This window comes from Phocoena phocoena, chromosome 4 (genome assembly GCF_963924675.1).
Source record: "Phocoena phocoena chromosome 4, mPhoPho1.1, whole genome shotgun sequence".
NCBI lineage: Eukaryota > Metazoa > Chordata > Mammalia > Artiodactyla > Phocoenidae > Phocoena > Phocoena phocoena.
In genome coordinates, this window is record NC_089222.1 from 146,239,443 (window position 1) to 146,262,149 (window position 22,707).

At 48.7% G+C, this 22,707-nt stretch overlaps 1 protein-coding gene across 1 annotated transcript; it reads right to left on the reverse strand.

Moving 5' to 3' along the window:
- Positions 1-173: 173 nt before the first annotated feature.
- SPATC1L (spermatogenesis and centriole associated 1 like) lies at positions 174-22,421 on the reverse strand. Its single transcript, XM_065875933.1, has 7 exons — positions 22,309-22,421; positions 20,905-20,989; positions 16,155-16,158; positions 11,178-11,528; positions 2,470-2,621; positions 1,915-2,163; positions 174-410 (listed from the first exon to the last, which is right to left on the reverse strand). The coding sequence occupies exons 1-7, from the start codon at positions 22,419-22,421 to the stop codon at positions 174-176; spliced, it is 1,191 nt and encodes a 396-aa protein (XP_065732005.1).
- Positions 22,422-22,707: the final 286 nt, after the last annotated feature.

A 22,707-nucleotide genomic window follows, 5' to 3' on the forward strand; every position in this document is an offset into this window, starting at 1 on the left:
TCTGCAAAGGAAGTGCCTGTGACCTGGACCCTCGGGGGAGAGTCTTCAGCAGGCGGCGGCCTCAGGTCAGCCCAGGTTTGAGGCCCAGCTGGGTCCAGGGCCCCCTGGTGACCCTCTGGGTGACCGTACGGTGACCCTCCAGGCCTTTTGTTCCTTGGCAGAACAGCCAAGCCTCAGGGCCGCAGGGGGATGAGAGGGACCATGTGTGAGGCCCCGGCACCAGCCCCGCTCTCAGCAGAGGGCAGCGCGCCCGGTCGGGCAGGAGAAGGGGCAGAGGGTGAGTGTGTGCGGGTGCGTGTCTGCCGGTGGGGCGGGCAGGTGAGGCCCAGCTCTCCCGGCTGCTGGCTGTGCTCCCTGAGGCCGGAGGGTCCCCACAAGGGCGACGCACCCCAGGTCAGCAGCACAGGGCCCTGAGCCCAGAGAGCCAGCTCGAATCAACACCGTCTTGAAGTCCTTCGTGAGTTTTGAACAGGAGATTGTTTCCATTCTGCAAAGGCCCACCGATCACATGGTCATCCTGGCAGCACATGGACCCCCTCAGACTCCTCCCTCCCAAGAGCAGACTGCACCCATCCATGGTCCTCCCGGAAGCGGGCACCCCACGCGGCCTTTGTGGGGTCAGCGTCTGCAGCTGTTTCACCCCTTGCAGTCACCACAGGGCCAGGGGAGGGGATGCCCAGATCTCTCGGGTCAGCAGCTCTCTGGTCCTTGGGAAGCCCACCCCTCCAGCAGCTGCTCACGGGGACTGGAAGAGGGAGAAGGGCTGGGCGAGCCCAGAGACCCTGGAGGCTAGGGGCAGGCCCGTCCTGTCCAGCTGTGGCTCCCTGGGCTGACTGTGGGTGAACGTGGGTGATGGCTGTCCTGCCCCCCAGGTCCCAGGAGGGGACATGGGCACCCTGGCAGCACCCGGCCCTTTGCAAGGGCTTAACCAGGGCAGTTCTCCAAACTCAGGCCCCGACGCCAGGTCCCACCCAAAAGAGCCCTCAGGCCCAGGGGTGGGGGCCCAAAGTGCCCACCAGACGGCCCTGCGTCCTGAAGAGGGCCCCCAGGTGGTGGTGAGTCTCAGCAAGGGTAGTGTCTGGCAGCTGGGAGGGATGAGGTCTGTTAAGGGCTGAACTGTGACCCCCGCCCCCAAATTTATATGTCGAAGGCCTAATCCCAGCATGACTGTGCCTGGAGACAGGGTCTTTGCAGAGATAATGAGGTTAAAATGAGGTCACTAGAGTGGGCCTGATCCCATAGGAGTGGCATCCTTATGAGATTAGGACACAGACACCCACAGAGAGTGATGACCATGTGAGGACACAGGGAGGAGACGGCTGTCCACGTGCCCAGGGGAGAGGCCCCAGGAGGAACCAGCCCTGTTGCACCTGGATCGCAGATTTCAGCCTCCAGAACTGTGAGATGATAAATTTCCATTGTTTAAGCCGCCCTGTCGGTGGTATTTGTTATAGCACCTGAGCTGACTGAGACAGGGGCCAGTGCATCTGGGACACACAAGGCTGTGACAACCAAGGGACAGGGCGCCCTAGCACCTTCATCCTCATACCTACAGCAGAGAAGGAACCAGGAAGGTGTCCTGACTGGAGAGCCTCAGGGGGCCACCTGCCCTCTCCAGGCTTCAGGAGAGTTGGGGGCCAGAGGGCTCTGGCAGGAGTGGGGCTGTGTGTCCTACAGAGATGGTTCTGGGCCAGGGCTTGGCTACGGCTGGGAACGCAAGATGCAGGGACAGGACCCAGTGTGATGCTGGGACCAGTTTTTTTTTTTCTTTTCTATTTTTTTTCTATCTCAGGGGAGTGGGACCAGTTCTTGGGGGCAGTTTTGAGACATTAAAATTATTGGCAGGTGCTAAAAATAGCTCCTGAATAGGGGACCCTAGAAAGCTCCACCACTTACAGGAAAAAGCCATCTCACCAGCACCCGGTTGCTGGTTTCTACTACCACCTTCCAACCAAAGGGACCAGGGCTCTCGATCCCAGAACCAGGCAGAAAATCGACGCCCTTTGCACACTGGCTCCCCTTCTCCTGGGGGCTCCTGCTTCCTTGAATCATCTCACAAGTAAACTGCCCGTCCTGCGCCAGCCTCGCCGGCAGGGCGCACCCACACAGCGGCACGCGGGCACGTGGTTTAAAGCGCTGCAGTCGCTGTCTTGCAATTCCTGACTTTTGAAAAAGGTGCCTGCTGAGCCTGGGGCTGAGCGTCAAAGTACTCCCCGGCCTGGAGCCACTCCTGAGACTGTCCCAAGCCAGGAGCGGGAGCAAAGGGACTCACGGGACCAGCTCATCGTGTCCCCGGCACATTTGCCTCAGACACCACTCAGGCTCGCCCAGGGCTGCAGCTGTGTGGGCACCACGTGTGATGGGGCAGCAAGGGGACCCCGGGGCAGGGGGAGGGTCCTAGGGCAGGAAGGGGACCCCAGAGCAGGGGGTGTCCTAGGGCAGGGAGGGCCCCCAGGCAGGGAGGCGCACCTGCTTGATCTTCTCAGGGATGTTGGCCACAGTGAAGCCATAGAGCCGGGTCACCCCTGGGAAGACATAGGCCAGGATGTGCCAGTCCAGCTGGAAGGCGATCTCCCCAACGATGCGCCCGTCCTTCTCGGTGCCGGCAAAGCTCTGGATCTCTGCAAGGGGGAGGGGGACGGGGGGGCCAGTGAGACAGGCCGGCCAGGACTCGGAGGGTCAGGGGCCACCCACCTTCCTCCCGCCTGTGCTCCAGGGTCCATTTCAGGGAGAGGACCGACCCAAACGCAGACACTGTGGGTTTGCGGTGAAGCCTCAGGAGCCCGGCAGAGCCTTCCGCAAGGCCCTGGTTGTGACCTGAGGGGGCACCCTCCTCCCCACTGACACCTGCCCTCCACTGTGAGGCAAACACAAATTTAAAAGGAAACTTTGAATTTTCTGTTGCCAAAGGGGAAAGAGAGCTTTCCTTTCCTCCCCATTCTCGGCATGTTCCCTGCGCGCCCTGATCCCAGGTCCTTTCTCCACCCCTCCCCCGCTCCCCAACAAAGATGGGCGCAAACACTTTAAAAGCCTGTTTCACAGCCCAGCATTATTTTCTTGTCCCCGAGTCTGCTCAGCACCCAGTCTAAGTTGACCCCTCAGAGGCCCCAGCCCTGTGACCAGGTGAACTCGGGACGGGCTAGGCATGTCCCCCACCAGAGGGTGGGGTCTGGTTAACTGAAGGACATGTAAGTAACACGTGTGGATCCAGTCTGCGTAGCTACGTGAAACGGTGAGGCTCTGTCTCGGCAGCCTGTGTGCATCGCATGCTGGTCTAGTGCTTATTCGGTAATAAGACTTTCCTTCGTTGTGAATAGGATTGCTGCGTTGGCAGGAGATTCTAATTTTAATTATTTCCCACCGTCACCCCGGCACATCAACCGCCCTCCCCTCCGAAACCTGCTTCCAAATCTCCCCTCCCCACAGCAGTCTCCGATGTCAGCAAGTCTTCCACCTGACAACCGTGATACGATCAATACCCTTCCAAACCACCGTGCTCTTTGAAGGTCACACTGCCCACTGTTATCACCGGGTGCACCTGACCTTGAGAGACGGCTGAGTGAGAAAGGGCCTGCCTCACGGTGCCCGGGGCGCCCTCACTGACCAGGACACGCCCGGCTGGGGGGGCGCGGGCTCTCGTCCTGTGCCTTCCACGCTCTGCCCTTTCTTCCCCACGGGAGACATTTAATAACGTGCCCGTTTCTAAAGCTTTTCCTAAAGCTCTGCAACCTTCAAACCCGCCCGTGATCCAAACCCCTTCCAAGGGTGTTGGATGGTACAGCCCTGCCGGGTCCGTCCACCGGGCAGGCAGTGCACAAACGGGATGGGTGCTCTGCGTGGAGAGCCGGCCCCCCGGCCTGTTACCCACAAACACCTGTGCCCACCGAAGGCTCAGGACCCCCAGCACACAGAGAGGTCGGCCTGACTCCCCAGCCATGCCGGCAGGGCTCAGTGGCCCGGGGAGTTGCTGAACTGCTCCTGCGGGCTGTCTGTGTGGGCATGAGCGCTGGGCTCCAGGACCAACCCTGCCCGTGACCTCGGGCAGCTGTTCTGCTTCCCTCGGCCCCATCCTGCGACTGTCCACACAGCCCCCCATCCCAGAACCCCGCCCGGTCACTCTCCATAGGAACGTGATTGCCAGTCAGCACGGGCTTATCAAGGCCAGGTATCGGCAGCCTCCTCCTCTGTGGACACCAGGAGAGGCTGGGGGGACATCTGTCCTTCCGCTCCCTCGGCCGGGCCTGTGCAGGTGCTGAGCGGGGAGGACAAGGCCGAACTCAGAGCAGTCCGGGTCTCAGGGGATGTGGGCCGGGCAGATGGGTGGGCCAGCAGAGGGGCCGAGGGGGTGTGGGTGCCCGGGGCAGAGGGCCTCCCCTGAGCCACAAGACCCAGAGCCCTGTGAGGGCCCTGGGGTCACACGGTCACAGGGTTGGGGGCGGCAGAGAGCCAGGTGTCCGAGGGGCCAGGAGACATGCTGGGCTGAGCCTGTGGAGACAAGGAGCCACAGAGGGTGTCGAGAAAGTAATCTGACGGCTGCGGCCGGAGCGGCAGGACAGGCTCTGGACTCAGGGTTAAACCGGGGGTGACGGGGAGGTTCCTGGTAATAGGGGCTCGGACCCCCTCAGAGGGGCCCTCGAAGCCCCGAGCAACCAACCCAGCTGAGGCTGGGCTGCTTCCGTTCCCTCCTCCAGGAGCATCTCTGGTCCTTCCGTGGTTTGACTCATCCGCACGATGAGCCTGCGAGGGGCCTCAGCCACTTACACACAGAGGAACTGAGGTTGAGGGGCTCGCTGCCTCCCAGTGACTCTTAACTCTTTTTATTGAGATGTAATTCACATCATAAAATTCACTCTTTTCAAATATGCAATCCAGTGGCTTTTAGTATATTCACCAAGTCATATAGCCATCACCACAGCCTACAAAACCCTGCACCCAACTAGCGCTCACTCACAGTTCACCCTGCAGCCACACACCCACGTTCTGACCCTATGGATTTATCTACTCTGGACATTTCATATCAGTGGAATCACATAATATGTGGTCTTTCGTGACTGGCTTCATTCACCCAGCATGTTTTCATGGCACATCCATGTTGTAACGTGTGTCAGGACTTCAGTCCTACTTATGGCTGAATAACATTCCGCTGTATGGATACGGCACATTCTGTTTGTCCATTCCTCCATTGATAGGCATCTGGGCTGTTTCCACTTGCTGGCTAACGTGAATGATGCTGCTATGAACGCTCACATAAACATTTTTGTGTGATATACCTAGGAATGGAATTGCTGGGACACGAGGTAACTGTAACTTTCTGAGGAACTGCCAGACTGTTTTCCACAGCGGCAAGGTGTGTAGGTTCCAATTCCCCCACTCCCTCTTCAACACTGGTTATCGTCCGTCTCTTTCTGTTTGTTTTTGTTTTTGTTTTGTGGTACGCGGGCCTCTCACTGTTGTGGCCTCTCCCGTTGCGGAGCACAGGCTCAGCGGCCATGGCTCACGGGCCCAGCTGCTCCGCGGCATGGGGGATCTTCCCGGAACGGGGCACAAACCCGCGTCCCCTGCATCGGCAGGCGGACTGTCAACCACTGCGCCACCAGGGAAGCCCCATCCGTCTTTTTTATTATAACCATCCTGGTGGATGTGAAGTGGTGTCTCACTGCAGTTTTCATTTGCATTTCGCTGATGGCTGAGGATACTGAACATCTTTTCACGTGCTTATTGGCCGTTTGTCTGTCTTCTTTGGGGAAATGTCTATTTAAATTCTTTGCCCATTTTTAATTGGACTGTTTGTCTTTTACTGAGGAGTTGTAAGTGTTCTTATATATCCTGGATACTGTTCCCTTATCGGATACATGATTTACACATATTTTCTCCCATTCCGTGAGTGGACTTTTCACTTTTTTGAAATGTTCCTTTGAAATACCAAAGTGTTTACCTTTGATAAAGTCTGATATATCTGTTTTTTCTTTTGTTGCTCATGCCTTTGGTGTCACAGCTATGACTCTATTACCAAATCCAAGGTCATAAGAGTTATGTCTATGTTTTCTTTTAAGAGTTTTATGGTTTTAGGTCTTTTAAGTCTGTGATCTATTTTTAGTTAATTTTCTACATTGTGTGAAGTCCAACTTCATTATTTTGCACCTGGATATCCACTTTCCCAGCACCGTTTGTTGAAAAGACTCTTCTCTCCCCACTGAATTGTCTTGGAACCCTTGTCAAAGATCAAACCTGTAAATGCATGGGTTTATCTCTGGACTTACTCTATTTCATCGACTTGTATGCCTGTTCTTATACCAGTACCATGCTGTTGATTACTGTAACTTTATAGTAAATTTTGAAATTGGGAAATGTGTGTCCTCCGATTTTATTCTCCTTTTTCAAGATTGCTTTGCCTATTCTGAGTCCCATGCATTTCCACACAAAGTTTAGGATCAGCATGTCAATTTCTGCAAAGAAGCCAGGTGGGATTTTGATAAGGATTTGCATTGAGATTTTTGGATCAATTTGGGGAGTTTTGCCATCTTGATAATAGTAAGTCTTTTAATCCATGACTGCAAGATTTTTTCCATTTATTTAGGTCTTAATTTCTTTCAACCATGTTTTATAGTTTTCAGTGTTCTCCTTCCTTAATCACTTAGCAGTGCTGTAGAAGGTACCCAGGAATTAAAGCTGAGAACCAGATACACTACACAGAAACATGTTAGGGAAAATGGGGCCCATGGAGGAGCAGGGTGCAAACTTCCCCCTTCTGTATTAATACATTTATCTCATCAGAAATCAGTCCTTCTCCCTGCTTCCCTAAAGTATAAATTAGGCAGAAGAAACGAGCTACACCTGAGAGGATCTAGAAATCATGTCTAGCCAACTTGGGCCTTCCAAGATGCAGCCAAAAACCTATTCCTCAAAGAAAAAAAGTCAGTAAGATTGATAAACCTCTATCCAGACTTATTACAGAAAAAAAGAAGACAAAAATTACCACTATCAGAAATGAGAGATGGCATCACCACAGATTTTACAGACATTAAAAGGATAATAATGTAATATTAACAACAACTTTATGCCAATAAATTTAACAACTGGGATGAAATGAACCAATTCCTTAAAAGATACAAAAGCTCACTTTTGTATCTTTTTTTGTGAGTGAACTACCAAATCTCACTCAAGAAGAAATTTAAAAAAATTTGAACAGCCTTATATCAACTAAGGAAATTGAATTTATTGGGGTGGGGAGAGAATGTTCCTACAAAGAAAATTCAATGCTCAGATGGTTTCAGTGATGAATTTTACCAGACACCTAAGGAATACATAATGCCAATTCTACACAAACTCATCTAGATAATTAAAGAGAATGGAACACTTTCTCCCTCATTCACTGAGGCTGACATTAACCCAATATCAAAGTCAAAAAATGACATTATAAGAAAACTATAGACCAATATCCCTCACAGACTGCAAAAATTCTTAACAAAAATTTAGTAAATTGAATCAAACAATACAAAAAAGTATAATACATCATGACCAAGTGAGGTTTATCTCAGTAATGCAAGGTTGGTTTATAATTCAAAAATCAATCAATGTTATTTACCATATTAACAAACTACAAATGAAAACCAAATGCTCATCTCAATAGGTGCAGAAAAAGCATTCAACAAATTCCAAAATACATCCAGGATAACTCTGAGCAAACAAGGAATTAAAGGGAACTTCCTCAACCTGATGGAGGGCATCTACAAAACTTAGCTAACATCATACTTAATGGTGACAGATGGAATGCTTTCGCCCTACATCCAAAAAAGACAAGAATGCCCACTGTCACCATTTCTATTCAACACTGTTCCAGCCAATGCAATAAGACAAGAAAAAGAAATTAAAGGCATACAGATTAGAAATGAAAAAATAACTTTGTCTTTATTCACAAATGACATGATATCTATCCTAAAGAACCTTAAAAAAAAAAACTACTAGAACAAATATGTGAGTTCAGTTAAGTTCAAGATACAAGGTTCTATTTGTCAGGGTTCTTTAGAGAAACAGAAACAGAACCATATTTGGTGTGTGTGTGTGTGTGATTATGAAAACTGACAAGTCCCAAGATCTGTGAGGGTGAGTCAGCAAGCTGGAGGCTCAGAAGAGCTGATGATATAGTCTCAGTCTGAGCTCAAGGTCTGAGAAACAAGAGAATCAATGGTGTGGCTCCAGTTCAAAGGACTGGAGGCATGAGAGCTGAGATTTCAGTTGCAATCCAAAGGCAGTCAGGCAGGAGGAATTCCCTCTTACTTAGGAGAGAGTCAGCCTTTTTGTCCTATTCAGGCCTTCAAGTGATTGGATGAGGCCCACCCACATTAAGGAAGTCAATCTACTTTACTCAGTCTATTGATTTAAATATTAAACTCATCCAAAAACATCCTCACAGAAATACCCAGAATAATGTTTGACCAAATATCTGGGCACCTAATGGCCCAGTCAAGTTGACAAATAAAATTAACCATCATGGGGTCAATATACAAAACCAATTGTGTTACTGTATACTAGAAACAATCAGAAATTCATATTGATAAAAACAATACTATTTATTTTTCAGCATCAAAAACATGAAATACTAAGGGATAAGTTCAACAAAAATGTGCAAGATCTGTACACAGAAAACTATAAAATATTGCTGAGCAATATTTTTTAACTTATTTATTTATCTATTCATTGGAGGCGTTGGGTTTTCGTTGTGGTGCGCGGGCTTCTTATTGCAGTGGCTTCTCTTGTTGCGGAGCACGGACTCTAGGTGCGCGGGCTTCAGTAGTTGTGGTATGCGGGCTCAGTAGTTGTGGCGCACGGGCTTAGTTGCTCCACAGGATGTGGGATCTTCCAGGACCAGGGCTCAAAACCGTATCCCCTGCATTGGCAGGTGGATTCTTAACCACTGCGCCACCAGGGAAGCCCCACACTGAGGTCTTGAACCTCTCAAAGTCATCCATGAGGGTTGGTACCAACTTCTTCCAAACTCCTGTTAATGTTGATATGTTGACCTCTTACCATGAATCATGAATGTTCTTAATGGTATCTAGAATGATGAATCCTTTCCAGAAGGTTTCAATTGACTTTGCCGCGATCCATCAGAGGAATCACTGCCTGTGGTGGCTGTAACCTTATGGAATGTATTTCTTCAATAATAAGACCTGAAAGTCAAAATGACTCCTTGATCCATGGGCTACAGGATGGATGTTGTGCTAGCAGACACGAAAACAACCTTTATCTCATTGTGCATCTCCATCAGAGCTCCAGGGTGACCAGGTGCATTGTTGATGGGCAGTAATATTTTGAAAGGAATCTTTTTTTCTGAGCAGTAGGTCTCAGTAGGGGACTTAAAATATTCAGTAAACCATTTTGCAAACAGATGTGCTGTTATCCAGGCTTTGTTTTCCATTTATAGAGCGCAGGCAGAGTGCTCTTAGGATTTTCAGATGATAAATGCATAATTCTTAAGGGCCTTCCTTAGGATTTTCAGAGGATACATGAGCACTGGCTTCAACTTCAAGTCACCAGCTGCCTTAGCCCCTAACAAGAGAGTCAGCCTGTCCTTTGAAGCTTTGAAGCCAGGCAGTGACTTCTCCTCTCTAACTGTAAAGTCCTAGATAGAATCTTCTTCCAACAGAAGACCGTTTCAGCTACATTGAAAATTGGTTGTTTAGTGTAGCCACCTTCATGAATTATCTTACCTGGATCTTCTGGACAACGGCTGCAGCTTCTACATTAGCACTTGCTGCTTCACCTGGCACTTTTATGTCATGGAGATGGCTTCTTTCCTTAAACCTCATGAACCACCCTCTGCTAACTTCAAACTTCTCTTCTGCAGTTTCCTCACCTCTCTCAGCCTTCATAGAATTGGAGAGAGTTAAGGCCTTGCTCCAGATTAGGCTTTGACCGAAGGGAATGTTGTGGCTGGTTTGATCCTCTATCCAGACCACTGAAACTTTCTCCATATCAGCAATAAGGCTGTTTCACTTTCTTATCATTCGTGTGATCACGGTAGCACTTTAATTTCCTCCAGAACTTTCCTTTGCCTTCACAGCTTGGCTAACTGTTTGGCACAAGAAACCCAGCTTTGGCCCTTCTCGGCTTTTGACCTGGCTTCCTCACTCAGCTTCATCATTTCTAGCTTGTGGTTTAAAGTGAGAGACATGTGACTCTTCCTTTCACTTGAACACGTAGAGGCATTGTAGGCTTATTAATTGGCCAATTTCAATATTGTCTTGCCTCAGGGAATAGGGAGGCCTGAGGAGAGGAAGAGACAGGGGAGGGCTGGTAGCTGGAGCAGTCAGAATGCCCACAACATATATGCATTAAGTTTGCCGTCTTGTATGCGCGTAGTCCTTGGTGTCCCAAAACAGTTATAATAGTAACATCAAAGACCACTGATCGGGAGATCAGCTCCATGCTTTGTGACACCTAGAGGGGTGAGATAGGGAGGGTGGGAGGGAGGGAGACACAAGAGGGAAGAGATATGGGAATATATGTATATGTATAACTGATTCACTTTGTTATAAAGCAGAAACTAGCACACCATTGTAAAGCAATTATACTCCAATAAAGATTAAAAAAAAAAGACCACTGATCAAAGATCACCACAACAAAGATAATAATGATGGAAAAGTATGAAATATTGCAAGAATTACCAAAACGTGACACACAGACATTAAGTGAGCAAATGCTGTTGGAAAAATGGTGCCAATAGACTTGCTCCACATAGGGCTGCCACAAACCTTCAATTTGTAAAAAATGCCATATCTGTGAAGCACACATAAAGCAAAGTGCAATAGAACAAGATACGCCGGTACAGTGTCTGCACATCTGAAGATTCAATATTGTTACAATGCCATTTCTCTGAAAAGTGACCTGGAGGTCCAGGACAATTCCAATCAGAATGCCAGCAAGGTTTTCTTGTAGAAATGGGCAAGTTGATTCTAACATTCATACAGAACCTAGAATAGGCAGAACAACTTGGACACAAAGAACAAAGTTGAAGAACTTATACCATCTGATTTACAGTCTTATTATAAAGCTACAATCATTAAGACACTGTGTATTGGAATCAATACTGACGCAGATAAATGCAGCAGCACAGAGCCCGGACCACTCTCCCCAGCAGCGCCTCCCACCCTGCACCCACCCCTGGCCCGCTGTACCGTTAAGGTAGAAGCTCTTCCTGGTCCTGTCCCCGGAGGGCAGGCTGCTCTCCAAGAAGCACACCTTCTTGGGCCGGCCTACCTCCCTGGGCTCCAGCAGGCTCTTGTCCGCCAGCGGGTCCTGCAAGGAACTCAGGAGTGGGGACAGCTTCCGGTCAGAGCCACGGGGCGCAGACAGCTCTGGGGAGCTGAGGAAATCCTTGAAGGGCACCTGGGAGGAGGTTGCACAGCCCGGGGAGGCATCGTCCTCGCTGGAGAAGGGGGCGTGTGAGCACAGCAGATCGTCCAGGGAGGACGCCTGCAGCTGGGAAGGTGCATCAGGGCCACCGTTGAACCTTCCAAAATCTGGAACTAGGGCAGGGAGGAGAGGAAGGAGACGTCAGGCTGAGGTTCCCGAAACATCCCGAAAAGTGTAGAGACCACTTTAAGAACACGCACACACCCTGCCCCGGCTCTGACACCTGCTCCCATTTACGCTTTGGAGGAGGTGACGGACACGTGGGTGAAACAGCTATGGGCGCTGGCGCCCAAGGACACCAGCAGCCTCAGGTTCATGGGGACAGTGAGCGTGGGTGCCTCTGATGCCTCCTCCAGCCTGTGCATCCACACACTATGACAGTGACTGTTATGTGCTTCTTAAATTTTACATAAATGGTATCATCTGACACATGTTTTATTCCGAAACTTATCTTTTGTTGAGATTTATCCACATTGACTGAGTCATTTGGTAGCTCACTGGTTCATTTAACCATTTCCCGGCTCACGTGCACAGACACAGATTTTTTTAACCATCATCCCACTGAGGCATGTGGGGCTGTTTCCAAATTTCCTTGTGAAAGCAAAGCCGCGATCAGTGTCCCTCGATGTGCATCCCCTGCCAAACACACAGCCCACAAACTGTCAATGGGACATGCCTCAGGAACTTAACAAGGCTGAGCCATCAAGGGTCCCCAGAGCTGGATTCTTCCTCTGGCTCAGCCCCAGAGGAGCCTGGAGCCCTGTGCTCAGGATGCAAATATTCCGAGGGGAGGTGGGCTGTTCCAGCAGTGGGCAGGGGCTGGAAAAACTCACCTCGTGGGCTTGGGGAAGAGCCACATCTATGACCCAGTTTTAAAGGGATTGTTGTGTGGCCAGGTGGGTTTGCACTTTTTATTTAGTTTCTGTTTAGTGAATTGAAATTCCCTTCTGTTATTCCTAAGTCTTAATAAATTTGTGTTAAAAGTTAAAAAAAAATTTTATTTAATCCTCAGTGAAGTCCAAATTTTCAGGTCACATTACAACAAAACTGTAAATGAAAAATGAGAGTCAATAGAAAACTCCATCTCCTCAGAATTAAAAGCATTCTCTTAAGTAATGATCAGATCAAGGAGGAAATAAAAATAGGAAGAAAATGATTATTGAAAAATACTGAAAATCAGAACACTATATATACTACGACATCAGTACATTTAAAACTGTATTTAGGGACTTCCCTGGTGGCGCAGTGGTTGAGAATCTGCCTGCTAATGCAGGGGACACGGGTTCGAGCCCTGGTCTGGGAGGATCCCACATGCCACGGAGCCACTAGGCCCGTGAGCCACAACTGCTGAGCCTGCACGTCTGGAGCCTGTGTTCTGCAACAAGAGAGGCCGCGATAGTGAGAGGCCCGCACACCGCGATGAAGAGTGGCCCCCACTTGCCACCAACTAGAGAAAGCCCTCACACAGAAACAAAGACCCAACACAGCCATAAACAAATAAATAAATAAATTTTAAAAGAATAACAACCCAAGCCAAGCTGTAGGATTTGTTTAAAAAAAAACAACTGTATTTAGGCGGACTCTGGGAGGGCTCACACCAAGGAGTACTTTCCAGAACTTCTGCTGCCAGTGTCCTTGTCCTCACAGTGAGACACAGCCACCCGCGCCTCTGCAGGGGACCCTCCAACACTAGCAGGATTTCAGAGAGGATTTAACATGTAACGGGAAGAACTCTGCTCTCAGTTTGAAGACTGGGTTTTCGATAAGCAGCAGTCCCTTGGTATCATTAGATTGACTATTGATTCATCTTCGTCTACATCAGTCAAGATCTATCATCTGAGTTTCTGATGCTGCTGACTCTACATCTGAACCTGGATGTTTTAAGAGCATTACAAACTGAGCAAGTCTGAAAATGAACTGATGGATAAAAGTAATCATCTAAATTCTCCTCAGGAGAGAGCAGACAGCAGAAGCAAGAAGAACTACAATCCTGCAGCCTGTGGAACAAAAACCACATTCACAGAAAGATAGACATGACAAAAAGTCAGAGGGCTATGTACCAGATGAAGGAACAAGATAAAACCCCAGAAAAACAATTAAATGAAGTGGAGACAGGAAACCTTCCAGAAAAAGAATTCAGAATAATGATAGTGAAGATGATCCAGGACCTCGGAAAAAGAATGGAGGCAAAGGTCGAGAAGATGCAAGAAATGTTTAACAAAGACCTAGAAGAATTAAAAAACAGACACCTAGAAGAATTAAAGAACAAACAAACAGAGATGGGTACTACAATAACTGAAATGACAAATACACTAGAAGGATGAATAGCAGCAAAACAGAGGAAGACGGGATAAGTGATATGGAAGACAGAATGGTGGAATTCACTGCTGTGGAACAGAATAAAGAAAAAAGAATGAAAAGAAATGAAGACAGCCTAAGAGATCTCTGAGACAACATTAAAATGCACCAACATTCACATTATAGGGGTCCCAGAAGGAGAAAAGAGAGAGAAAGGACCTGAGAAAATATTTGAAGAGATTATAGTTGAAAACTTCCCTAACATGGGAAAGGAAATAGCCACCCAAGTCCAGGAAGTGCAAAGAGTCCCAGGCAGGATAAATCCAAGGAGAAACATGCCAAGGAATTCTCATTCTCAGGAATGAGATAAGGATGTCCACTCTCACCAGTATTATTCAACATAGTTTTGGAAGTCCTAGCCACAGCAATCAGAGAAGAAAAAGAAATAAAAGGAATACATATTGGAAATGAAGAAGTAAAACTGTCACTGTTTGCAGATGACATGATACTATACATAGAGAATCCTAAAGATGCCACCAGAAAACTACTAGAGCTAATCAGTGAATTTGGTAGAGTTGCAGGATACAAAATTAATGCACAGAAATCTCTTGCATTCCTATAAACTAATGATGAAAAATCTGAAAGAGAAATCAAGGAAACACTCCCATTTACCATTGCAACAAAAAGAATAAAATACCTAGGAATGAACCTTTCTAGGGAGATAAAAGACCTGTATGCAGAAAACTATAGGTCACTGATGAAAGAAATTAAAGATGATACCAACAGATGGAGAGATATACCATGTTCTTGGATTGGAAGAATCAATACTGTGAAAATGACTATACTACCCAAAGCAATCTACAGATTCAATGCAATCCCTATCAAATTACCAATGGCATTTTAACAGAACTAGAACAAAAAGTCTTAAAATTTGTAGGGAGACACAAAAGACCCTGAATAGCCAAAGCAATCTTGAGGGAAAAAAAACTGAGCAGGAGGAATCAGACTCCCTGACTTCAGACTGTACTACAAAGCTACAGTAATCAAGACAATATGGTACTTGCACAAAAACAGAAATATAGTTGAATGGAACAGGATAGAAAGCCCAGAGGTAAATCCACGTACCTATGGTCAACTAATCTATGATGAAGGAGGCAAAGATATACAGTGGAGAAAAGACAGTCTCTTCAATAAGTGGTGCTGGGAAAACTGGACAGCTACATGTAAAAGAATGAAATTAGAACATTCCTTAACACCATACACAAAAATAAACTCAAAATGGATTAGAGACTTAAATGTAAGACTGGACACTATAAAACTCTTAGAGAAAAACATAGGAAGAACATACTTTGACATAAATCACAGCAAGATCTTTTTTGATCCACCTCCTAGAGTAATGGAAATGAAACCTCAAATAAACAAATGGGACCTAATGAAACTTAAGAGCTTTTGCAAAGCAAAGGAAACTACAAACAGGACGAAAAGACAACCCTTAGAATGGGAGAAAATATTTGCAAATGAATCAATGGGCAAAGGATTAATCTCCAAAATATATAAACAGCTCATGCAGCTCTATACTAAAAAAAACAAACAACCCAATCCAAAAATGGGCAGAAGACCTAAATCGACATTTCTCCAAAGAAGACATACAGATGGCCAAGAAGCACATGAAAACCTGCTCTACATCACTAATTATTAGAGAAATGCAAATCAAAACTACAATGAGGTATCACCTCACACCAGTTCGAATGGGCATCATCAGAAAATCTACAAACAACGAATGCTGGAGAGGGTGTGGAGAAAAGGGAACCCTCTTGCACTGTTGGTGGGAATGTAAATTGATACAGCCACTATGGAGAACAGTATGGAGGTGTCTTAAAAAACTAAAAATAGAATTACCGTATGACCCAGCAATCCCACTACTGGTCATATACCCAGAGAAAACCATAATTCAAAAAGACACGTGCACCCCAATGTTCATTGCAGCACTACTTACAATAGCCAGGAAGAAACCTAAATGCCCATCGACAGAAGAATGGATAAAGAAGATGTCGTACGTATATACAATGGAATATTACTCAGCCATAAACAGGAAAGAAATTGGGGCATTTGTAGAGACGTGGATGGATCTAGAGACTCTCATACAGAGTGATGTAAGTCAGAAAGAGAAAAACAAATATCATATATTAACACATATACGTGGAGCCTAGAAAAATGGTGCAGATGAACCAGTTTGCAGGCCAGAAATAGAGACACAGATGTAGAGAACAAACGTATGCACAGCAAGAGGAGAAAGTGGTGGGCGGGGGTGGTGGTGTGATGAATTGGGAGATTGGGATTGACATATATACACTAATATGTATAAAATGGATAACTAATAAGAACCTGCTGCATAAAAAAATAAAGTAAATTTTTTTTTTAAATCCCGTATTTAGAGGGACCTCCCTGGTGGCACAGTGGTTAAGAATCCGCCTGCCAATGCAGGGCACATGGGTTCAAGCCCTGGTCCGGGAAGATTCCACATGCTGCGGAGCAAGGAATCCCGTTCACCACAACTACTGAGGCTGTGCTCTAGAGCCTGCGAGCCACAACTACTGAGCCCATGTGCTGCAACTACTGAAGCCCATGCACCTAGATTCCATGCTCTACAGCAAGAGAAGCCATGCAATGAGCAGCCCATGCACCGCAACAAAGAGTAGCCCCCGCTCACCACAACTAGAGAAAGCCTGCATGCAGCAACAAAGACCCAACACAGCCGAAAGATAAATTTAAAAAAATATTTTATAAAAAAAAAACTGTATTTAGAGTGAAATTGGTAACTTAAATCCTTTAATTACTTCTAAAATATCACCAAAAAATTAAACATTCATATGGGAATGAACTCTTGAAGAAAGAAAAAGTTACAAAATAATAAAAATGGCAGCAGAAATAAACTCGAAACAGCTCTGGGGAAAGTCTAATGAGATAGCGAAACTGTGGAAAGCTACTTTAGAGAAACAAAACATAAAGGAATAAAATTGGAAATGAGAAAAGTGATATAAGAATGACTAGGAAGATAATGTTTAAATTATAAAAGTATTGATATTATATACAATTGAATATTAATTGAAAATTTTAATAAAAGGAGAGATCATCTGGGAAATTATTTTAAATGACTCAGAAGTAGAAAACCTAAATGGACTAATAAGCAAAAAAGAAAAACCTAGAAGTTACAGAATAATTATGCTGCAAAGGGCTGCACGCCTGGGTGATTGGTTGGTGAGTGAGTTCTTTCAAGTTCCCAAACAATTCACAATCCCTACATCATATAAATGAGGTTGGAACACTGAAAAAATTAAAAGATGCTTGATTATTAAGGTTATAAATTGTCACAACTCTGATATCAAATCCCTGCAAAGACAGCCCACAGAAAGGAAACTGTAGCCCAGATTCATGTAGGAACAGAGTGCAGAGATCCTAAGCAAAGCCCCAGCCAAACAGATGCCACAACAGACACAGCTCTGACCCAGGACCCACGGGGTCTCTGAGCGAAGCAGCATAACAAGAGCCCACAGACGAGCTGTGAGAAGCAGCTGAGGGCACTTCCGCCGATGCCGAAACGAGGTCATACAAATTTAACAAAATGAGCCGTTTCTCAATTCTTTTTTTTGTTGTTATTCTTTAAAAATAAGGACTACGGGCTTCCCTGGTGGCGCAGTGGTTGAGTGTCCGCCTGCTGATGCAGGGGACACGGGTTCGTGCCCCAGTCCGGGAAGATCCCACATGCCGCGGAGTGGCTGGGCCCGTGAGCCATGGCCGCTGAGCCTGCACGTCCGGAGCCTGTGCTCCACAACGGGAGGGGCCACAACAGTGAGAGGCCCGCGTACCGCAAAAAAAAAAAAAAAAAAAAAAAAGGACTAGAAAGGCTCTTCCCCAGCACCCAGACTGCACACCCCCCGATCCCTGGGCAGACAGGGCCATTCACTGCCCACCACCCACCAGGAGGATAAGGGAGGCTGCCAAGGCCAAAGGTCCTGGGAGTTCTGAGGAACAAAGACAAAGACAGAAACAAGTGTATGAGCTGCCAACCTCATTTAAAATGATCCTTTGTAAACAGCAACTACAGACTTAGAAAACATAGGAGAATGAACTGAAAAACTTAGCAGAATAAAACAGCTTACGAATGGGCTGGATATAGGATAAATATCTACAAATCAACAGCTTTCCAAAACATAGCAACACTGATAACGAAAACACAGTGGAAAAAGAAATCCATCCATGATTACAACAAGTAACATAAAGTGCTCCAGGAATAAACTAATTAATGTGAAAGATTTATGTGTGAGAAATGGCTAAAGAGACTTGAAGAAACAGAGCCAAAAGAGCTTAATAAAACTGCAGTAGATGAAATCATCCTCTGGGTAAATGTACACAGAAGAAATGTGAAAAAATTACCCCTGCCTTCTGAGCCAGTGATTCTACTTTTAGGAAAACATACCCTAAGGAAATAACCCTAAATATAAAGTGTTTTGCTGTGGTATTTACCTCGGGGTAAAAAAAAAGAACTGTCATTTCAAACATAAGAAGAGTTCATTAAATTGTGGTTCATCTGATTTTTGGAATATGACACAGCCATTTGAAATGTATTTATGACAGTACAGACACAGCCACATCATGGTGTTAAAGGGAAAGAGGCAGACAGATACTCAGAAACTACTTAAATCACCTGACACTGCACCCAGGACAGCAAGGAGTCCAGGCAACAGCAGAAGCTCCGTGACTCGAGGGGCTCGGGGACCAGGATGGTCTGAAGGAATAAAGCCCAGGAGGGAGGGGCCGGGACGGTCGAGGCTGCCCCCGCCTCTGTTCCTTGGATCATGTGTACCATCTGCTCGAGGCGGCCTCGGGAGACCCCGGTGTGGCCTGGCTCAGCTCCCACAGGTGAGGCCATGTACTGGGAAGGTGCAGGGTGCAGAGGCCAAAGCCTTTTGGAGAGGGCCCCAGTGTCCTCTTCAACGTTTCAACGGCACGCGGCCTTTGACCTAAGCGTTTCCTGACAGCTACCCCTCGGCAGCCCACAGATGCACACGTGGGGCCATCCGTGGTCACAGGGAACTGGAAAGGAGCTCCTGTCGTGGGGTCCAGGCTGAAGGGCTTGTGGTGAACCCACAGGGAACAGTGTGCCCTCCAGGAGAGGGCCGATGGGCAATGACAGCAAGATGGACAGTTGGGGAAATCAAAGTGTAGAACGGCTCAGCCCCATTTATGTAAACTAAAAGGATCCCTAGACACACACAAATAGCCACCGACCATGTCAGAGAGACGCCGAGTAGACGTTGGCAGCGGCTGCCTCTGGGAGTGCGGTCAGGAGCTCAGGCTCAGCCTGGGGGCAGTTATGTTCCCTGAGTGACTCTGGTAAATGAGAAAAACGGGTCTTCAGAGCACATCCTGTTTCGAATGCAGACAGTGAGCTGCTGTGGGGGCAGTTCTCCCGTCTGCACCTTGAGCTGCTCGCAGGAACATCTGCTGGTTCTCCAAGTCCAGCCCCAAGGCCAAGGCTGTACCCTCTGCTGAAGGCTGAACCCTGGGCATGGAGGTGACCCTGAGGATGGCTGGGGCCCATGCCGACCTTGGCCCACGCCCTGCAGCTGGGGCTCCAAGGCCTCTCTGTGGAAGGCCTGGTGGCCGCGGGCTGGCCAGGGGCTGGGGCTCCTCCTAAGACTGCTGTCCAGCAGGATCTGGGCTTGCCCACAGGCGGGGTGCTGGCCACGGTCCCGGAGACTCTGGCCCGACTTGGACTCTGACGGGGAACAGCCCAGCCTGAGCGAGGGCCTGCATCTCGCCCGCAGCCCACCCTTCCGGCCCAGTGAGGGGGGCGCCCAGAGAGCCTGTGCCCGGCTGACCACGTGGATGGCTCTGAGCCCTGAGGGTAGGCCCTGGCACAACTCCGTTCTTGGGATGAAGGGTGACAGAGCGGCACAAGGCAGGTGACTGTTGACAGTTGTCACAGTGCAGACGAGGCCTTGGGACAAGTGCCTCATGAGCCTCCGTGCACTAGGCGTCCCTCGTAGGCCTGCGAAGGCGGCACGGACGCTCTGCAGGCGTCACACGCGGGACACAGCACCGTGAGGCCAAGCCCCTCCTCAGCAAGCGCCTGGGGACAAGTGTGTGTCCTGAGCTCCGGCAGGGCCCCCGGGTTTCTCCAGCTGCCCCTCCTTTACCCTCCATCCCCCACGAGGGCCCCCTGCTTGTCTGAGCTCCTTCCTCAAGGCCCCCCTGAGGCTGAAGGTGTGGAGATGCCGTGAGGGACCCTTGCACCCTGGGGACACGCTCGCTCACGGGGCCCTGCGCCCACAAGCTGCATGCAGGGGGCTGATGGGTGATGGCACCACCTTCCACGTGGGCCTGCTTGCTCAGGGTGGCAGCAGGCATTCGGTGGACTCCAGGAGGTGACCACACAACGGAGGTCCCCGGAGCAGCCGGGCATCCTGCTGCGGAACTGGCAGCAGCTTTGGAAGCAGCTTCAACTGCTTCCAAAAGGAAAGGAAACCTTCTCACACCCAGTCGAAAAAACCGTCTCATCCCAAGAGATGGCAGGTCCACGGGCGCGGGCACCCCCAGGCGAGGGCTGGGGTGTGGACTCTGCCTGCCCTACTGGGCAGTGAGTGATCACCACCTCTAGGGACAAGGAGGTTGCCTGGTCAGGGGCCCACTGTCCACATCCCAACCACTCAGACCAAGGTCAGGGCTCCAACCACGCCCTAAATCATACTCCACATATGAAAATGTTTAAAGCACAGCGAACTGACTTTCACAGCAAGTGTCACGGCCTCTGCAGCGGCTCCCACAGGGCGCGCTGCTTTACGGTTCCTCACTCACTTCCTGCTGGTGATGCTGCAGCTCCCCTCTCCTGGGCGCCCTTCCCGCTCCTGTCGCGGGGTCCAGGCGACGGGCCTTGACTGACGGCCAGCGCGGCGGGCGAAGCTGCCCCGGACGAGGGCTGAGCGGGCCCGGCGGGCCCGGCTCCCAGGAAAGGAGAGGCGCACACGGCCCGGCCCCGCCAGCACCCCCGGGCTGACCTTGGTGGACCTGGACGTGCTGTTTGTAGCCTCTGTGACAGCACCTCGGCGGCCACCACGGACACAGAGCCCCACCAGCCCAAGTGGGTAACCTGCCCGCCCTCCTCCCAGGTGCGGACCTGCCTGAGGACACAGGCCCAGGCGAGCAGGCCTCGGGGTAGGCAGGCGCCTTGGGGATGAGCAGGTCGCGGCCCCCGTGCCCACAGCTCTCCTGGCAGCTCTCACTGTCGGGAGCCATATAAGAAGTGCCTTTGAGTCTCAGCACGGACGAGACCCATAGTGCCTAGCAAAGCTGGTACTATCAGGTACAAATATGGAGAAGCAAAGCTCTCCTCTGTGTGGTTCCCCTTGTTTTCCCCTGGTTTTGCTTAAAGTGATTTTTATAGGATTACTATTAGTGTTAGGAAATATCCCCAGTGCCGACGGAGGGTTTAGGGAAAAACCCCAACTTAGGGTAAAACCAAAAAAGACTCCGGCTCCCCCAATGACTACACCCGAAATCCCCACTCCCAGGCCAGGACATTGGGTGCAGGGAAACACAACAGGAGCATTTGTGTGGCAAGAGCTTACGTTAGAAGAAAAGCTAGATGAACTATGGCCCCCCTGGGGAGTAATAGATATGCTGGGAAATATTTGGGTAAGGTGGCGAGGAGGATTTATGCTACGTTGGGTGTATTCAAAGCTGGATGAAGTAGGCTACATGGCAAGCTTATACAAGTTACATTGCTCTTTGTGCAGAAATGCTTATAAAGGACAAATTATATATTGTAAGTATTTTGCAAAGGAATTTGCTAATAGGTTTAAGGTAGAATGTCCACCCCCAAAGCCTCCCAAATAATTATAAGGAAAAATGTGCGATGTCTGAAGGATAACGGTGAACGTGTAAAGCCTGTGGGAGAGAATTTTTATTACTGTATGGGTTTGTAATTGTTAAGAGAAGAATATGCTTAAGTTTTGGGTTTGTAATTGTTAAGAGAAGAATGTACTTAAGTTTTGGGTTTGTAATTGTTAAGAGAAGAATGTGCTTAAGTTTGTACCTTGATTAATGGCCTGATTGAATAGAATGTGCAAATACAAGAACATCTGCTTTTAAGAAAGGTGAAGAAACCGCAAACAGAATTCCAGACCTAGATGTGACCAAGATATACCTAACCACAGGGGATGAAAGAGACCACAGGAGATAAGAAGATTACCTGATCATAAAACTTGCCTAACCTGCTGATATAATCTTTTGATGTAAATGACCTTTGGTTTTACTGTTGTGTACCTTTATTTTGTGGCTTTGGTATGAGAACTAGAATGTTAAGATTGAAAGTGAGATTGCCTCACAGTATAAAAAGCTTCGGAATTGTAACAATAAATTGGCAGATCCTTGCATCCTCTGAGGTGTCTTGCGTTCTGTCCACGCCGACTCCGTCTCCCCTTTGGGAGAAACCTGTTCTGCTGGGGCTGGTCCCCGGAGGTGTCTTGCGTTCTGTCCATGCCGACTCCGTCTCCCCTTTGGGAGAAACCTGTTCTGCTGGGGCTGGTCCCCGGCATCTCACTGAGCAGCCGCTTCAGCACCTGGTTCTCCTTCATGAGGCGCACCTGCTTCCTGAGGTCCGCGTTCTCGACCATGAGCCTGTTCACCAGCTCGCTGCCCTCAGCCATGGCCGCGTCCTCCGTGCTCACGTGCGGGCCCGTGGCCCCATGGAGGTGGAAATCCAGAGCCCAGGGGCGCTCCAGAAACACCAAGAGAAGAGCCCGGAGTTCCACACCCTTGGCCTTCCGCAGCCTTGTGATGTCGCCCTTAAAGCAGCGGTGCCCCGCGGCCACGAGGGAGCAGAGGGGAGGGGGCGGGAGGGTGGGTAGGGGGCGCCTGTGACCTCGCGGGACGGGCACCCCAGCGCAGGGAACAGCTCAGGCCGAGGCCCAGACAGGAAGGTTCTGGCATGTC